The sequence below is a fragment of the Apiospora aurea genome (assembly GCF_038362705.1).
Source record: "Apiospora aurea strain CBS 24483 chromosome Unknown utg000006l_segment0_segment0, whole genome shotgun sequence".
Classification (NCBI taxonomy): Eukaryota; Fungi; Ascomycota; class Sordariomycetes; order Amphisphaeriales; family Apiosporaceae; genus Apiospora; species Apiospora aurea.
Genome location: NW_027117393.1, coordinates 3198864 through 3215848, shown reverse-complemented (window position 1 = coordinate 3215848; position 16985 = coordinate 3198864). Strand labels below are relative to the sequence as shown.

Below are 16985 nucleotides of genomic sequence, written 5' to 3'. Positions count from 1 at the left end.
TAACATCGGGGACTGTACTAACATGTGCAATTGATGTGTGGTGTTTCACTATGTACTGGCCGAGCTTATCTTCCAGCCACATACGCCACATGTTCTAGCCACATGCATTGCACTAGCAATCAATGGGGACCCGAGCTTCTTAGGTAAGCAGTTGCTCAACGAGCTGTTGTCGCCGTCGTCGTCACAGCCTAGAGCCTAGCAGCTACCACGCCCATCTGCCATCTGCATCAACAACAGCAACGATCCGACCGAAACCCTTTCATTTTACTCAACTGCCAGTCTCGTCGAATTGCACCGCACACCACCCAATTTCTGACATCTGCCGGACATATCAGACTCTCCGGAGCTGCCAGCAACCATGGCTCTGGACAACTACTATGCCAACAAGATCGAGGCCATGAAGCTCGAGATCCTCAAGGGTCAAGCTGTCCTGCGCCGTCTAGAAGCCCAACGCAATGACTACAACTCGAGAGTGCGGTTATTAAGAGAAGAGCTCGGCTTGTTACAGCAGCCTGGCTCTTATGTGGGCGAGGTCGTCAAGGTGATGGGTACCAAGAAGGTGCTGGTCAAGGTCCATCCCGAGGGCAAATACGGTACAGCGCGCCAAACTGAACATCACTATCATTACATATCGTGCTGACAAGCTTGATTTCTAGTCGTCGACATCTCCGACTCCGTGGATATCGCGAAGCTCACAGTAGGCAAGCGGGTGACGCTGCTGTCCGACTCATACAAACTGGAGAAGATCCTCCCGTCCTCGGTCGATCCTCTGGTGTCCCTCATGATGGTGGAGAAGGTTCCCGACAGCACTTACGACATGATTGGTGGTCTCGATCAGCAGATCAAGGAGATCAAGGAAGTCATCGAGCTGGGCCTCAAGCACCCGGAGCTCTTCGAATCGCTCGGTATTGCGCAACCCAAGGGTGTCCTGCTCTACGGGCCTCCGGGTACGGGAAAGACGTTGCTGGCCCGAGCCGTTGCCCACCACACAGACTGCAAGTTCATTCGAGTATCCGGTTCCGAGCTGGTGCAGAAGTACATCGGTGAGGGTTCCCGCATGGTGCGTGAGCTGTTCGTCATGGCCCGTGAGCATGCCCCCTCCATCATCTTCATGGATGAGATCGATTCCATCGGTTCTTCCCGTGTCGAAGGCTCGTCGGGTGGTGATTCCGAAGTTCAGCGCACAATGTTGGAGCTGCTCAACCAGCTGGACGGATTCGAGCCCACCAAGAACATCAAAGTCATCATGGCAACCAACCGTCTAGACATTTTGGACCCCGCTCTGCTGCGACCCGGCCGTATCGACAGGAAGATCGAGTTCCCGCCGCCAAGCGTGGAGGCGCGTGCCGACATTCTGCGCATCCACAGTCGCAAGATGAACCTGACCCGTGGCATCAACCTGACCAAGATTGCCGAGAAGATGAATGGATGCTCGGGTGCTGAGCTGAAGGGTGTGTGTACCGAGGCTGGTATGTACGCGCTGAGAGAGCGGCGAGTGCATGTTACGCAGGAGGACTTTGAGCTGGCAACAGCCAAGATCCTGAACAAGCACGACGACAAAGAAGTGTCGCTCCAAAAGTTCTGGAAGTAAGCTCTGGGGTTTGGTTCGCATTGGAACGGAGGCGACCTGTCTGTTTGCCTCATGCACCATGTATAATTATTAGAGATGACTACGGCCGAGCCATATGGGGATTGACCGGCTTCGTCAATCAAAAGAGCTATGCAGTTGACGTCGTCCCAATTGATAATGACCATGGACCCTTGACGTTATATCTATTTGTGTGTAGTTGACACTGTTAGTCCTGCAAATACCTGGTAGGGATATGCCACACGATCAAGAAGCTGTCCATCATGGTTTGCAACCTGCTGAATATACCAAGCACACCTACAGAGCCCAATCATCCTTTCAATCCGAGTAACAGCTGGTCTGTGTATGTAGTCAACCAAGTACTTGCCTCGGTCGTCTACCATGCTACCTACATAGGGGCGCAGAGGATTGATTGATCCAGCCTCTTGAGAGCCAACTGCCGTGTGCCAGTTTCTGTATATTTATAGCCCAACTGCATAGTCAAGGGGGTGTTGGCCAGTTGTGCTCTTCTGGAATTCGTTCGAAACGAAGATACGCCAAAACATATTAAGAGGTATCATTTTACATGCCTGGTGTCACATTGAATCGGAAAGAAAGTATAGCAATTTAACCTCAGTTACTCCGTTGGTATCAACAATATCCCTCCAACTCTTTCCCCTCCGATGGCCACAGTGATGATGATGCATAAATAGCTCGTTTTCTTTACAAGCATGCTAGCAGCCTGGCGAGCCATGTGGAAGTGCTGTTGCACTCGTGCGCATACAAGCACATGCACTATCTCGCTTTCTCTCAGCCCGAAGCCCAAGCCATGCGATGATATAATTACTTTATCCATTTAACGCCATCCAAAACATCATCAGTCGTCCCGTCGCACTCCGTAACGCTACGAAGTGGATGTTCGTATGCTACCTGTGTACAGATGCCAAAAAAGCCCCGTTGTTCTTCTATGTATCGTTCATCCTCGGAATGCAGAGATAGGCAAATTCAGAAGAGTATTTGTGGAAGGCCCCTTCGTTACGTTCCCTTCTCTCTTTTATCCCTAAAGCTCAATCGATGACGCCCCCAACCACCAACCTTACTTAACTACCTCCTGGCCGGAGCCTCACTCTCACTCCGGATATGGCCCCTTTTCCCGTTGGCCATCTGGCTACTCCTCTCTTGAAGTCTCCAGATCCACTCGGCAATGGTCTCATAGCAAAGCACAAATTGTCGTAGACTTTGTACCATACTTAGTCTCTGGCTCCTGAAGTCCTCCACGGTCCTCGCAATCAGATCAATTGAGTCATTGCCGACCCAACTGAGGTCTAGAGCTGTGTCGTTACCGTTGTTTGGTCCACTGCTGTTTTGGGCTGCTGGAGTTCGGGCCGATGTGTGTGGAGCGGTCACGCCGTCCATGTTGATGTCGCCGTCATCATCTTTCCTCTTGTTCGCCGACAACGATGCAATTCTCTCGCGCTTAAGCATGTCAATCACGCTGTCAACTGTACAGAATGTTCCAGTGCGGCCACATCCGGCTGAACAATGAACGAGCATGGGTCGCGGATTGCTTTCGGACTCTGGTTCGTCGTACCAGTTGGGCGTAACACCTCGTTCAGTAGCGACAGACGCAGCGATGGTATTAGCATCAACCGGAAGGGCCGCGCGCTGCATGACGTTGGCCAGCTCCACGAGGGCGAGAAGGTGTGATGGCTGAGCGGGCACGCCGAAGTCTGGCCACGACGGGTAGTGAAGGTGCGTAACCTCCCGCATAGGTGCGAACGGATGAGCAGAGTGAGACATGGCAAATTTGCGAATAACCACAAATGGCGTCTCGGCTTGCGCAGGCGCCGGCGGAGCAGGGGCAGACGAACCGAGGGCTGTCGCCGTGTTGGCACGGCGGCGCCCAGCCTCTGCTTGACTCGCCGCGGCTGCAGGCGTAGTTTTATGTTTATCGATGTCCAGCGATACCTTCTTCTCCGACAATGGTCTCAACTTGACAGGACCGTACTCTCTGTCGTTCCAGTAAGGATGACATTTCAGCTGCCCGCCCTCCGATTCTGCGGTGAGCATGACGATAACTCGAACATCCTGATCCCAAATAACCGACCAGAAATCCTGTAAAGACAAAGTCAGCGAACATTTTCGGTACTGCTGGGCTGAGGAATGTAAATACCTCAAAAGTTGCCGGAAGGGGCCCTTGGGATGCAATATAGCGTTTCTTGCTTCGTGTAGCTTGGACGTGGCTGGCATTGATGTAGTCGCAAGATCCCGCTGGTTTGCCTGGAAGGACCACACGAGCATGATCAAACGGAAGGATATCTTTGTAACGGTTCTTTACTCCCTTCTCGATACCGGAGAGCGAGACACTCGAATTCGCTTTACTGGGAGAGGCAGCGTTGAAAGCGGAATATGCTTCCTTCATACGAGCCTGCTCTTCGCGTTCTATCTTCAAGAATTTGTCCGAGACAGCCTTTCCATGATCCGATTTGGCAGTGGCGTCACGTAACCACTGCGGCAGAGAGTCGGCATCAATACTCGCAGGCACGGCGACTTCCATCTGGCCAACACCATCGGCAAGGTCCATGTTCTGTCTAATGTTGCCGAAGAAGGGGTTCGCGCCGTTTGATGCGGTGGGGAGCGTGACACCTCCAATGACGGGGGCAAATGTAGGTCGTCCTCCGTCGTTGGAGGCAACAGGTCGGCCGGCTCTTTCAGCGGCCGAACGACGGTCGATCCAGTCAGGATAGGCCGACGCAAAAGCGTTGAAACCGCCCCTCAAGAGATACGCGTTCTCTGTAAAGGATTCGGCAGTAAACTTTTTAAACATATTGATCGCGGATAGCGCATCACGCTTCTCAGAAGAAGAAGCATCATAGATGATGAGGTGCTTCACGCTTCGCCATTGCGAAAACTTCTCCTGGTCCTCCTCTGTCTGCAATGTTTTCTGCAGCTTCTCGAGATTGAAAGTGGCTCGTTTCAACAAAGTAGTAGGAATGCACAGGTTCAGTGCTCCTTCGATTCTTGATTGGGCATAGTTCGTAGATACTCGCACATCCAATAGTAAATAGTCGCTTTGAGGTGTGTTCTCAAGAATGTCTTTGAGCTGACTTGGCATCAGCAGGCTCGGCCCAGCTCCAGCAAGCGCTGACGGCAAGGTTTCCGAGCGAGGATGCGAAACACCTGGAGAAGTAAGGTCTGTCTTGTGCTGAGGGGAGTGAAAGCCGCGGATGCGCATCTTCTACTTTGGAGAGGTTGGAGCGCCTCATCGGTGCAAAAGGAGACTCGGTTTGCGCCGGTGAGGCGTGCGTAGGCATGTCGAAGAACGAAGGCGCATTCAGAGAGATCTCTGAGTTCCGCTTAGAGTCCGAGGAGACGTAGGCGGAGTCGTGCAAGCTCTCCGAGTCAACATCCATGCGGCTGCCAGTGGTCTCGCGGGAGCGGCCCAAGGGAGGCCGCGACACTTCAACTTCACTCTGATTGGTCGCTCGTCGTGGGGGCGGCCTAGGCCTCAACGAGGTCGGCGGCAGCATAGGAGCGAACTGGGCGCTGCCAAGATTGAACGAATTTCCTCCTCTGTTGAGGTCGGCCTGGCGCCTGAACGCCTCGAAGTCGGGGTTGGCATCGAGAGGCACTTGCTTGGGGATCGCGGCCCCGAACGATTTGACGGACGAGGTAGGCGGGCTCCAGTTCTCTCGGGGCAGAACGGCCGAGTCCCGTGGATCGGCAGCAGGGTCGATGTTGAGCCCGAAATAATTCGGGCTGGGCGATCGAACATCGGTGGGTACGGCCGGCGAAAGTTTGCTCGACGACGGTGGGTAAGGTTGGCCGACCGAGTGCGGCATGCGCGGTGAGGTCATTGGTGTGGTAGTGGACCTATTTGTGCGAAAAGATTGCGAGTTAGACTGCGAGTGGCGAGAATGGTGCGAGGGGTGAGAGTGAGACGAGCTCATCGGCTGCCTCGACGACGTCTTCATGGTATAATGCGAAGTGGGTGATTTCGTCGTCGTCGTGCTCGTTGCGCTGCGATCGTGGTTGATGGTATTGGTTGGGTTGGGCGCCATTACTTCCCCAAATGATGACTGTTCCTTTTCTCTTTCTTTCTTTCTTTCTTTCCTTCCCCGAAATCTCCTGACGTCTGAAGAGAAGAGAAAAAAAAGGTCGCTTGTGACCTGCCGTCTACTTCAGACTAGACATGGTGGTGATGCTAGTAGTACTTCAAGTTGTCCGTCTATTGATGAATGGGAGTTGTGATGCCCGCCGGAACTTTCTGTCCCCGGAAAGAATATTTAGCTGCACCGTCAATACTAGTGAGGAACCAAAATGGCGATTTGTGGCCTGCGTGACTATTCCCAGAGTCAGAGTCAGAGGGGGGCGGAAGAAAAGGTGGTGGTGAGTAGATGGTGGTGGTTGTGGTAGAGCAACTAAAAGTAAAGAAGGTCTAGATGGGCGGCTAGGACGTGAGCGAGCAAGGCCAAAGGTATGGTAAATGCACTTTATTCCCGAATCAAGTGGCCACAGAAGCTCAGCTCCTTATGGAAACAGCGGCACAGGGTCGAAACACGAAAAGAGGGGGAAAGAAGGGTCTATCAGAAGACCCTGAGATTCCATGCGGTCTGGGCCTGGGCGATCTTCCTGGCAACCCTGGCAATTGCGTAGGGGCTGACTCCGGTGCGAGGAGGGTGGGATCACTGGAATGGGGAGACGGGCTTGAGTTTTTGTTGAAAATAGCGTGAATAGGAAAGGGGGTGTTGAAAGACAGATTAGAAACATGGGAAATCCAGAGAGAAGCAGATGTCATACATGAACAAGAGATGGAGTCCTTGAGTCCTGATTCGCCGGCTCAAGGGCTCTGGGCGGAGCTGAACGAGGGTGGTAAGGATCTACAAATAAACGGCGCAATGCATCGAGAGAACAAGGCACAGGGGTCAATTGCGTGACGGGTTTCTGGGAAGTAGTGCTACATGGGACGGCGGTATTTAGCTAGCCTGCGCCAGCAGGCCAGCACGGCCAGCACGGCCAGGTCATCGTGACAGGAAAGCTGTTGCATCTAGCCGTGGGGGGAGGAGCAAAGGCCCATGGGCCATGGGCAACGGGGCCACCCTCGCCATCTCACCGAAGTCCGCAGGGCTAATCTGCCTGCTCTATCTCCATCGCCGCGATTGATTCATTCTGGAATGAGCCCCGGCTGCCCCATGAGTCGCGAGGATGCCGGAAGTATCTCGACTCTAGACTGCTAGAATTTACCTTGCCGAATGCAGAAGCTGGGCGCTGAGGTCGGGTTCGGTAGGCGGCAAACTATGACGCACTTTGGACCCTGGAAAGCTTGCCTTGAATGATGTGTCAGGCATAGGTACAGTACACACAACCCTACCATGTCGGGCCAAAAAGGATCGAAGGCAGTCAGCAAAGCACAAAGACGTACTACCTAGGAACTAGGTACGATGTACATGTAGGCAGTCGACAGTCATCACGTTGTTTATTCGGCCACTTCATTCCCTCTAGACCGCATATTCGGGTTTTTGTTGCGATGCCTCCGACAATATCGCAAGAGGGACCCCCAGCGTTATGTCATGTCGATTTTTTTTTTCTTTTCCGGATGACATGTTTCATTAGTATGTGCAGGCATGGGAAGTCCGAGAGGGACAACCTGTGCCTGGCACTTGGGATATTTCCTTGCAGCAGGCGACAAGCTCCAGGGAGGGACGCTGTTTAATCAATCGAGCATCATTGCAGCATCCTAGTCGTGTTATCGGGCAACGCCCGTTAGTCTAGCACCAACTCTACGCATCCAGACACTTTGTCAGGGCGTGCCAATTGCTTGTCAAGCCATGCCGGCGTTTCTTTGGCATTGCAGTCGAAAGCCACAGGCTGCACAGTACTTACATCGTTTACGGCCCAGCTTTTCTTAGTTGGGGCGGATTTTGCTGGTGGGCGAGATTCGATCATTCCGGTACACTGGGTGCTCCCTGAGATTAATGTCACAGTCCATTCGCAAACGACAAATAAGGAAGTGGCAATCCGTAAAGGAATCAGATGAACTCCTCGAAGGCGACTGTAGCGCTGTACGTACTTTCTGATATGCATTCGACCGGGCATCAATTGAAGATAGCTCCGTTCCGGCCGGCTCGCAGTCAACTACCCGTTGTCGACGGCGAGGGGCACAATTAAGGCAACGCGATAAATCCGACCAGTTCGCTATGGAATAGCAACCCGTCGACAGCGACATGCAGGCAAGACCCCCCACGCATGAGGCTTGGCCAGACCTATATTCAACTTGCCGAAAGCTTCGATAGCAGCAGTGGCTGGGACGGCTGCTTTTTTTATTACCCCCTCCCTAAAGTCTTTTTGAATGTGGAATAAAAGGCAAGCAGGAAAGTAACAAGACTTGCTCTTTGATTGATCGACGGTCAGCAACCCCTCTTGAGCCTTTCACAAAGGTCCCTTGATCATGTATGTTTGCCATCGCATTCGAGTTTTGTAAACCAACCAACGACGATCTACGTAACCATATCGACCTACCCCTCTCGGTAGGCAGACAGGCAGACAGGCGAGCGTTGCACATCTTCAGGTGAGGACTAGCCCAAGCTGGCCGTATAACTGCGGATCTTTCCCGATGCGTGTGGAAAGTTGAGAGTAGTATGCAGGTATCAATTGATCCATGGATGCTCTCTCATCCTCAGGTAGTCAGACGCCCCCACAAACAGGCGGCCACATTTTGTCTAGGCCCTCTCAAGCTGATCAGTCTTGAAACATAGGCTGAGACAGTCCCTATTGTATGCTGCCGCCTCGTTTCTATCTCCCTCTCATCTTCAACTCTCAAGCTTATATACAAGCCCTGCAAAAAACGGGAGAAACAAAGGGTCTGTAAGGAGACACCCGATTTTATCGGCCATTTCAAACATCTACTGCCCCGAGCAGCGAATTTGTTCTAAGGCTGACACCCGACTCTAGCGTCCGCGGGCAGGTACTAACTCCATCTCCATGCTTCCCGATTCCTTCAGAGATGCATCACGACCACGTCACAGTTCGCATGCTTGGTTAAGTACCTACCCAACCCTTTCCGGGTATAATTGAATGGTTGGGCGGTGTGGACATTGCACCCCATATCCGGCGATGGAGGGGTACGTGCGCTCTTGGCCTTTGGTAACGAGAGGGCCTGGACCTCGCCGATTAATTGATCGTCATCCAAAAATTCCGTGGCTATGATTCCGCAACGTGTTGACGGCTTGACTGACGGAATACAATGCTTGAATGCATAGTATCTAGAGGATGATCCTCATATGTTCCCAATACACACACACACCTGGGACTACTGGCGCCCAGGCAGCCAAGTGTTTAGTCGGCTCATGCCAAATCCGCAATACGTGAGGCGACACAGTCTGAAGGGAGAATGCGTCGGCCATCCCCTACCCCCCAGCCCCCACCGATTTGCCTATGCTTGAACATGGGATTCAGGTGCGCGAGACGGTGATTCCCATGATCTTTATCGCCACACTCATCCAGGTCACGCAGCATATCTCTCATTTCGTCCGTCTAGGTTTGGTGACCTCCCCTCCCTGCTTCCGTTGTCTTCCTTCAAACGATGTAGTCTGTAGTCTGCACACTCTATTACTGAAAGGGGAAAACGCCACAGCCGGACTCTCTACAATTTGTTGCCGTTCCGCTGGAAGTCCTCCGGAGGAAAGGGTTTTGGGGAGGCTTTCCTCCGCCATGCATGCACGGATAGCAGCAGTGTCCTCGAATCGTGCATACTAAAGAGACCGTGCCGGATACCTGCGTATGCGGGGGGGGTTATCGCGTGTCTATTCCTATGCTGTCTCGTATGCAAGGTCGACGTCTAGTCTAGCCGGTTCATTTACGACAGCAGTTGGCCAATCCGCTTTGCGAACCCAAGCGAAGTGTGGCCTGCCCGGTGTTAGCACGTAGCTAGCTATCGGCCAACGGGGATAAATAAGGAAACATGTTGTATTGAAGAACGTGGGCGGCCAAGCAAAGACTGGCTGACCGGCTGCGAGCAGCTCGCCAATGACCACCGGGCTTGCCGGTGAGCTGGTTGCTAACGCTATATTGCCCCGACCCGAAATCCTCGAATATTGGTGCTCACTCTACATGTGGGAAAGATGGCTGTCAGCATAGACGAGAGCTGCAACAGTTCTAGACGCATAATGGAAAAAGGCTAGTCGCATTCGACTATTGTTAGCGAGTATCCTAAGCCCTAGGAAGACTATCGGCGAAATCTCAAGGCAGTTAAAAGGACGTGGGACGAGGCAGTCGGCCCACCATCGTAAGTCCGGACTGTGACGTTGAGTCCTGCGCTACGACATGTCCTTTGGAGGTCGGAATTACTCGCCAATGTGTCGACATCGAGTATATCTGTGGGCTCCCCGATTGCAAACACCGTCTCGGGGATTTCTTTGGAAGCAGGTTATCGATGCTGTTTCATCGTCCGCGCCGGACAGCTCAGCTGAGTGGAGCTCTCGCTCTCTCGGGATCGAAGAGAGCAATAAACAGTCCATTCCTCTCGGCCCTATTCACGTGGCCTCTGGCATGAACCTGCACTGGCACCCAACGAAGAACATCATGCGTTCCTTGGGCCGTTTCTCAGCCTTGGTCGAATCATTGTGACGGGTCTCGTGTTGGCCAGGCACGGGACTGCATTGCATCACCCAGAAGAAAGCTAGGCTTCCTCCGTCCTTGCTGGCGTTCGCCTTGCATGCTTTGCCAGACTTGGCTTCGCGCCGTTGCCATTCAAGATATCGTCCTTTTTTTCAGTCCAGGTATCGCGGGTTTCCGGCTGTGGGAAAGTTGAACGAGGAAAGACCCGGACAGTGATGCTGAGAATACAGGGAGGACAAAATAATAACACCCACGCTCATGCTTTGCTACGTGGGTGGGTGGGCTGTCTCTTGCTTTCCGAGAAGTAGGGCTCTCAACGGGTATTCTGTCATCCTGAGAAAGGCCCTTAGCCTGAGTTCCAGGCCAGCTCGCTCTACTTCATAGGTGGTATGAGCGAGAAAGGGGGAACTTCCAACGAGTTCGGTTGTTCCGAGTCGCCATGCCACGACGTGCTGCCATAGGTGTAGCCAGTCTCTTCCGTACGGAAGGTTTCTTGCCTTGAGAAGGCGTGCACGGAAGAACCCCAACAACCTCTGACCCCTCGCGTCGACAACAACACCGTGGAATTCTTCGTTTCGAAGCTCTACCGGTACTCATCCCGCTGAATACATCACCAGAGACCGCTCCACAACCTGAGTTGGTTCTTGACATCGATTGTTCCTCGAGACACCACGCATAACCAATCCTGCGAGAGAGCCGGCACCACGCTGAGATACGTGACCCCCACCGTGGCAAGGCTCTATCGGAGGACCGCAGCTGACGTATCTCCCTGAAGATATCGGGTGGTCTTTCCTGATCTGACAGTCGGTGATAGCTGGTTCGCACGTAGTGTGAGAAAAGCGGTTACTGTTGGCAAACTTGATCGAACATCAACGGAGTGCTGCTATGCACCAAAGGCGAAAACTCTGTGACGACAGCTGGGGGTGGTATCTGGACCCATCCCCGAGCTCCAATGCTGAGAGCAGTCGACTGACATGGATGAGACCAGAAGAACCCGATTGCCACGATTCATAATACCTAGTAACTACCTAGTACAACTCATGTTGATGTGGTGAGTGAAGGTTCTGTTCATCGACAATTACACCCAATAAAGTTACATGGCTCTAAAAGGTCACGACCCCCATGTTATAAAACTTACTGTGCTGTGCTTGCGTTACCGACCATACTCGCCCGGTGGTGATGTGACAGGGTATAGCAACTGAACCTTACCTACTTTGCAGGGTCTATACTCCGGAGAATGCATATTTCCAAGCGGAGTGTTGTCGTGGTTTGTGTCAACACGATGAACATCGAGGATCCTTCGGTCCCAATTAGATATGTCTCTAAGAAACGTCCTGCGCTTCTTCCTTTCTCTTTTCCATTCGTATATCCGATGGTCTTGAGGAAGACTCGTCTTGGCTGCCTGGTATATTCGGGACTCAATTGACATTATGATGCCATTAGAGCAGTCTCAGGCGCAGTTCCTGGCTACCTGTCCGCCTAGTTCGAACTAGTGCTATTCTTGGAGCATATAAGACAGTCATGGGAACTCCTGAACAGTGCAGGACATTGTTTATGAATGAGGGACAGCTCACCACGGCCGACCCCCTTTAACTCACGGAGATGGTATGCCGTTCTGCGCTCTACCAGGACAGAACATCGGGTATTCTTGAGACTTGGATAACACCACTAAATCTGTCTAGGTATAAATCATTTCACACTTTTTATTATAATTAGTGCATATCATCACTGTTGCATACTGAGGAGATTAATCGAATAACCCTTTTGACCTGGCTTGCATACTACTGAAAGATGCCTCTAAAGCTTGTTGGTATGCACATGTACAGCGATGCATTCACCATCTCTGTGTCGAAGGGTATTTGCTCCCACCGAGTCTTGATTCCAGGACGGCCAGGAGGGTAGTGCGATAGTTGTTGAGCCAGCAGGCAGGAAAAGGAGTAGAAAGTTCGAGAGATGATCAAGCATTGGGCCGGAGCTAGTCGAGGCGATTCATTGGGGTAGGCAGTAGGCAGGTACATACTTGCAGGCATTGTGATGGATGTATTGATCCTTACTCAAAAAGAGGTACATGTAAGTACCTATGTATGCAATTCATCAATACGTACATACGTAGACAATTCTGGGGTGCATGATACTTATGTAAGGCAGGCAAGGCAGGCAAGGCAGGCAAGGCAGGCAAGGCAGGTATTTGGCATCTGGTTGCAGTGTGCATCGAGGAGGCGCATTGCTTGGTGTCGAATTGTTTCACGCATCTTGTTTCGTTTCAGCTGCATGAGGATCCGATCTCGAGCTGGAAAAGCCCTGATTCTCAGGTCGTTTAGACTCGGCCTTAGTGCATCAAGTGCAAGCCGCCAGCAGCCCTGGAGGCTGCCTGGATCAATGGACGGCAAATGGGCTGAAGACCTGAAAACGGAAACGACATGGTCGCGTGCATTTGCACTGGCCTAGCGCCAGCTTGGGTGCTGCCGTTTGCGCCATTAAACAATGGGCGAGCCCATTTTAACTGCCCAGCGCCCAGCGCCCGGCGCCCAGCCTCCCATCGCTCTTTGTGTCTTTGCTGCATCCCAAGCAATCATTGATTCACGTCGACTCCCAGCTACATGTACCCTGGACAATACATTGACTGATCCAATTACTCTACTCCAGTCCCCAGATGACCCAACGCCTTCTGAATTTGCAGGGCTCTTGTCGCCTGAAGTAGGACTTGTTCGTCATCCCGTCAGCACGAGACTCCATGCGTGCCACTTCCATTCTCTTCTTCTCACCTTTTATGATACCATTTTATTGTTCCCAATAAGTAGTAGTCACTCTGCCGGACGTTGCGCTGTTGTTGTCGTTGTTGCAAATTTCGCAACAAACCTTCGTTCGTTCTTCGCATAGGCTAGAGCCTAAATCCAATACCTGACGTTCGTTTACCCTCTGATCATTATCTTGCGCCTCGGAACCGTGTGGCTTGCCGCGCGTTGCGTGCTCGGTGCGTCACTGCTTCTGTTTGAGGCCCGTGATCCGACCGACTCGTCCAGTCCTGCTGGACGATACAGTGTTGGTCTCAAACCTGACGATCGACAGGGGCGCCTTCTCTGCGCTTCGTTGTTGTATGGTCTCTGATACTCTTAGTCCTGGCATCCGCCGTCATCTTTATCAGCTGCACCTCGGGCATACTATTGTCTATGTTCACCGAGGACACCAGCATAGTAGCGAGCCCCTCCAACATCCCCAACCCGCGCCATCATGCATCGCGTCTCACCAGATCTCACCGACCCGTCCCGAAATATCGAAGAGTCAACCGGCGACCCGTTGCCTGCCGCCCTAAATTCGGACATGGAACTCTCCCCCCTCTGGAAGAAGAGGACCAGGAAAGACAGTATACCCCACCACCACGGATTGCCGCTCGTTTTTACCGTCCGACCCAAAACCGTCGCAAGGACTCCGCCGCCTCATCCCGTAGGAATTCCATTTCGTCTGCACACTCTCGCTCATCTCACGGCTTCAGCCGCCGTGATGGGCCACAGAGCAAGTATGTTGCTCAGCAGTTGCGCCGCGCCTCTATATTGGAGGACCGTAAAGCGCGCCTAGCCGACAGGGCTGCTCATGCCGAAAAGGTGCGACTAAGGGCTGCGATGGCCAAGGCCGGCCAACAAAAGATATCGAATTCAGAGGAGCGAGCGTTGGCGGCTGCTCAAGCCAGGGAAAGCAAGCTGGCCGAGATCGTTGCCGCATGCGCAGAGGAGGTCAAGAGGGCCAAGGCTGTCGCGGAGTCCATCAAGGAGAAGAGGGAGAAGGAACTTCGTAAATTAAAGCTGCAGATGGAAGAGCGCCATGCTGAAGCAGAGAAGAGACGGGAGGAGCTGCGGAGCAAACATGCCTCGAAGCGGTCAAGGGGTCATAGCATGAATACCAAGAAGCCCGATATCGATGAGCTACCGGACGTACGGGACCAGGACCAGGACCAGGAACCTTCCACCATGACCAACGAGGTTGCTGCGTCCAAAGTCCAGTGGTGGTGGAGGGGCCTCCTCCGGAGACAGGCTGTACAACAGTTCTCGGAACTTGGATTAACGATCGATGGTGTCAGAGGCAACACGTTTGAGAAAGTCGTTGAGCTGCTTGCTGAGGAAAAGGTTCTCATGACTACGGCGCAAGTCCTCCGCCTATGTGGCTTGAAGGAGGGCGAGGCAGGTTCCGTCAACGAGATGGCCGCTGTCCGAACCTTCCTCGGCGCATTTCTAATACTAGGCCACCCCACCCAGGTGCTGAGTAACAAGGATAACAAAGGGGACCAGGAGCAGGTTGGATCCGCACAAGGTCTACCCATCCCTCGTGACGATCTGGCTAATCCTCAGTTGCAGGACCTCGTTGGCAAGGCTCGAGACCTTTTGATCTCTTTCGAGACGATCCTGTCCAGGCTCACGTATTTGAACAACTATACGCCACCCCCAGCGCTCGAAGGAGCCCTGCCAGAGGCCTATGCCACTTTCCACAATGCATTCATTGCATGGAAAGCTCGCGACTCCAATGCTCTGATTGAAGTCATGCTCTTGCAATTCGTTGAGCTCGATGCAATTCTACAGACCGTCAAGGATGGGACAGAAGAACATGTTACCGAGTCATATCGGCAGAGCGTCAAAGACCATCAGGTCATGCTGATGGTCCGAATCAAGCGTCTTGCGGGTGCTCAAAAGGGCAAGAAGCTGATCGTTGACGCCGTGAACGATGCGCGAAAAGCCCGTGCAGCCAATAAACCAACTGGAGACACGAAGCCACGAGCCACCGGGCATTCCCTTGGCCACGATGGCTCTACTGCGGAGGATCACACCGCAGCAGAGGAAGAGGTTCTAAGGAGCCTGAACAGGCTCACGCCCCCTTCCACGCCACAGAGCAAGCCGCAGGGCAAGGAAGTCAAGTTCGAGATACCTCATATGATATACCCTCCCATCTTACCCGACAACCGAGTCATTGTCCATGAGCTCGCAATGAACCGGGAATACCGGATAGAATTCCAGCATTTCCAAGAACAGCATAAGCTGCGAATGGACCCTCTCTTCCAGGATCTTAAGTCCGGTGTGAGGAACGAGGAGAAGGAGTTTCACTATCTCGTCGTCATGGCACACTACATTAAAGACCGCCTTCAGCATCTCGTGAAGGATGGCTCGCCAATGTACACCTTTATTGGGGAGATCCTGGATACTGAGGTGGCACAGCGCCAATTCTTGGCAGGCAGCTTCTCTTACGAGAAGTTCTTTTCATCCATGGGCGCATTGCTGCCAAAACTCTGCGCGCCTGTTCGCGATGAAGAGGTCAAAGAGTTGGCCGAGAAAAAGCTCGCAGATGGTAACGTTGTCGACCGCCTTGAAGCTCTCATCTCGTTCATTGACACAATGTTGTACGACTATGCGAACTACATGATGCAAGTAGCAGCGCCGAGCTTGCTTGAGCATGCCTCCTCATATGAGACCAAGCGGTTTGCAGAAGAACTTGAGAAAGGGACATTTACGCTGGCACGAGCAGGGGCTTCCTGGCGATCCGCCCGCGGTAAAGTGCACGCTGAGGCTATGCGTCGCGACCCAGAGGGGGTCAACCACCCCAAATTGCGGCCGACCCCAGATAAGATCTATTGGCAGATGCTGCTGAACGAATTTACACAGCCCTCGCCAGATCCGGCGACCATCCCAGAGCCCCTTGCCTTGGATGTCAAACGACGTGCCAGATTGGGACGGCAGACCTTGCAGATTGTGACAGCCGGGGCCATTTTGTTACAATGCAAAAACATGCTGAAGCGCGATGTGCGTGCTCCATGGAGAACGGAAGCCGGGCGGATCTTCACCGTGCTGGAGGCTCTAGATGACAGCAATAAACCCTTGGAGCAAGCTGCCGCCATTGATGGAATCATGGCAGCTCTTGAAGCAGGCCGCTCAATGCCCCAAGCCACCAAAGGACACATTCGTGCGCTTGTGACAAAACTCCTCTTCGCGAGTGCCGAAGCGAAGCGTGAGAACTCGGAGCCAAGAGAACCCGTACTGCGATTACTGCTCACTCGCGTGAAGGGGCACATCTTGTCGAGGCTGCAGGCGGGATCTGCCAGTGAAAAGGTCAAGGCCACGAGCGCTGCTGGCGAGAAACTGGCAGGACTTGGTCTACCAGAATTCGTAGAAAGAGTTAGGGAGATGGTGGAAGAGATTGCCAGGACCGGCGCAGTAGACCGAGAAGCACACGGTCTTTGGTGGGAGACGGTCGCTGATCAGGCCGACAAGGAAGCCGCGAGTTCGGGTTGAAGCCCTTTGTATTAAAGAAGAAGCATGGCATGGTTTTGATACTGTACGGAATGTTTGCTTTTGGTTCTGCGGCACATGATTGTGGTCGGGCTTACGCTTTGCAGGATGTATAGTGCATATTTGGGACCTCTGGTACATAAGGTGGCATGGGCATAGGTAAGGGGCATTGGCGTTCAGGTTAGCTTCCAGGTGTCTTTACTGGATGGCTGTCTTTTTTTCTTCTCTCTTCCTCTATCTTTCTTTCGTTCTCTCTGGGAAGCGGCAAGGAGAAGCGGTTATGCATGGCATTTCACGACATGGGCTTTGGGCTTTCCACAATCTTGCTATTACACGAAGCGATGACCACGAAGGAAGGTTGTATTCGATAACAAATACGATGTATGGCTCGAAAATTTCTACGAATCTATTGTGCTAGGTTGGGTAGATGTGACAGTGTGATGTATGGACTTGTGTTTTTGTATTGAAGGCCCGGCTTGTCGAGGGTTGTTGCCTGGAAGTTACCAAGTACAGACGTAAGGTGCCTTTAGAGT

At 52.7% G+C, this 16985-nt stretch overlaps 3 protein-coding genes across 3 annotated transcripts; 2 read left to right on the top strand and 1 right to left on the bottom strand.

Moving 5' to 3' along the window:
* Window positions 1-358: 358 nt before the first annotated feature.
* Window positions 359-1591, top strand: PG986_009556 (26S protease regulatory subunit 8; the record flags this gene model as incomplete). The annotated part of the gene is made up of 2 exons (XM_066845778.1): window positions 359-593; window positions 657-1591. The coding sequence occupies 2 exons, from the start codon at window positions 359-361 to the stop codon at window positions 1589-1591; spliced, it is 1170 nt and encodes a 389-aa protein (XP_066698176.1).
* Window positions 1592-2671: 1080 nt separating this feature from the next.
* Window positions 2672-5424, bottom strand: PG986_009555 (uncharacterized protein; the record flags this gene model as incomplete). Its single annotated transcript, XM_066845777.1, has 3 exons — window positions 2672-3682; window positions 3741-4587; window positions 4676-5424. The coding sequence occupies 3 exons, from the start codon at window positions 5422-5424 to the stop codon at window positions 2672-2674; spliced, it is 2607 nt and encodes an 868-aa protein (XP_066698175.1).
* A 7929-nt stretch (window positions 5425-13353) lies between these two features.
* On the top strand, window positions 13354-16455 carry PG986_009554 (T-complex protein 11-like protein 1; the record flags this gene model as incomplete). The annotated part of the gene is made up of 1 exon (XM_066845776.1): window positions 13354-16455. One exon carries the CDS (start codon window positions 13354-13356, stop codon window positions 16453-16455), a length of 3102 nt encoding a protein of 1033 aa, XP_066698174.1.
* Window positions 16456-16985: the final 530 nt, after the last annotated feature.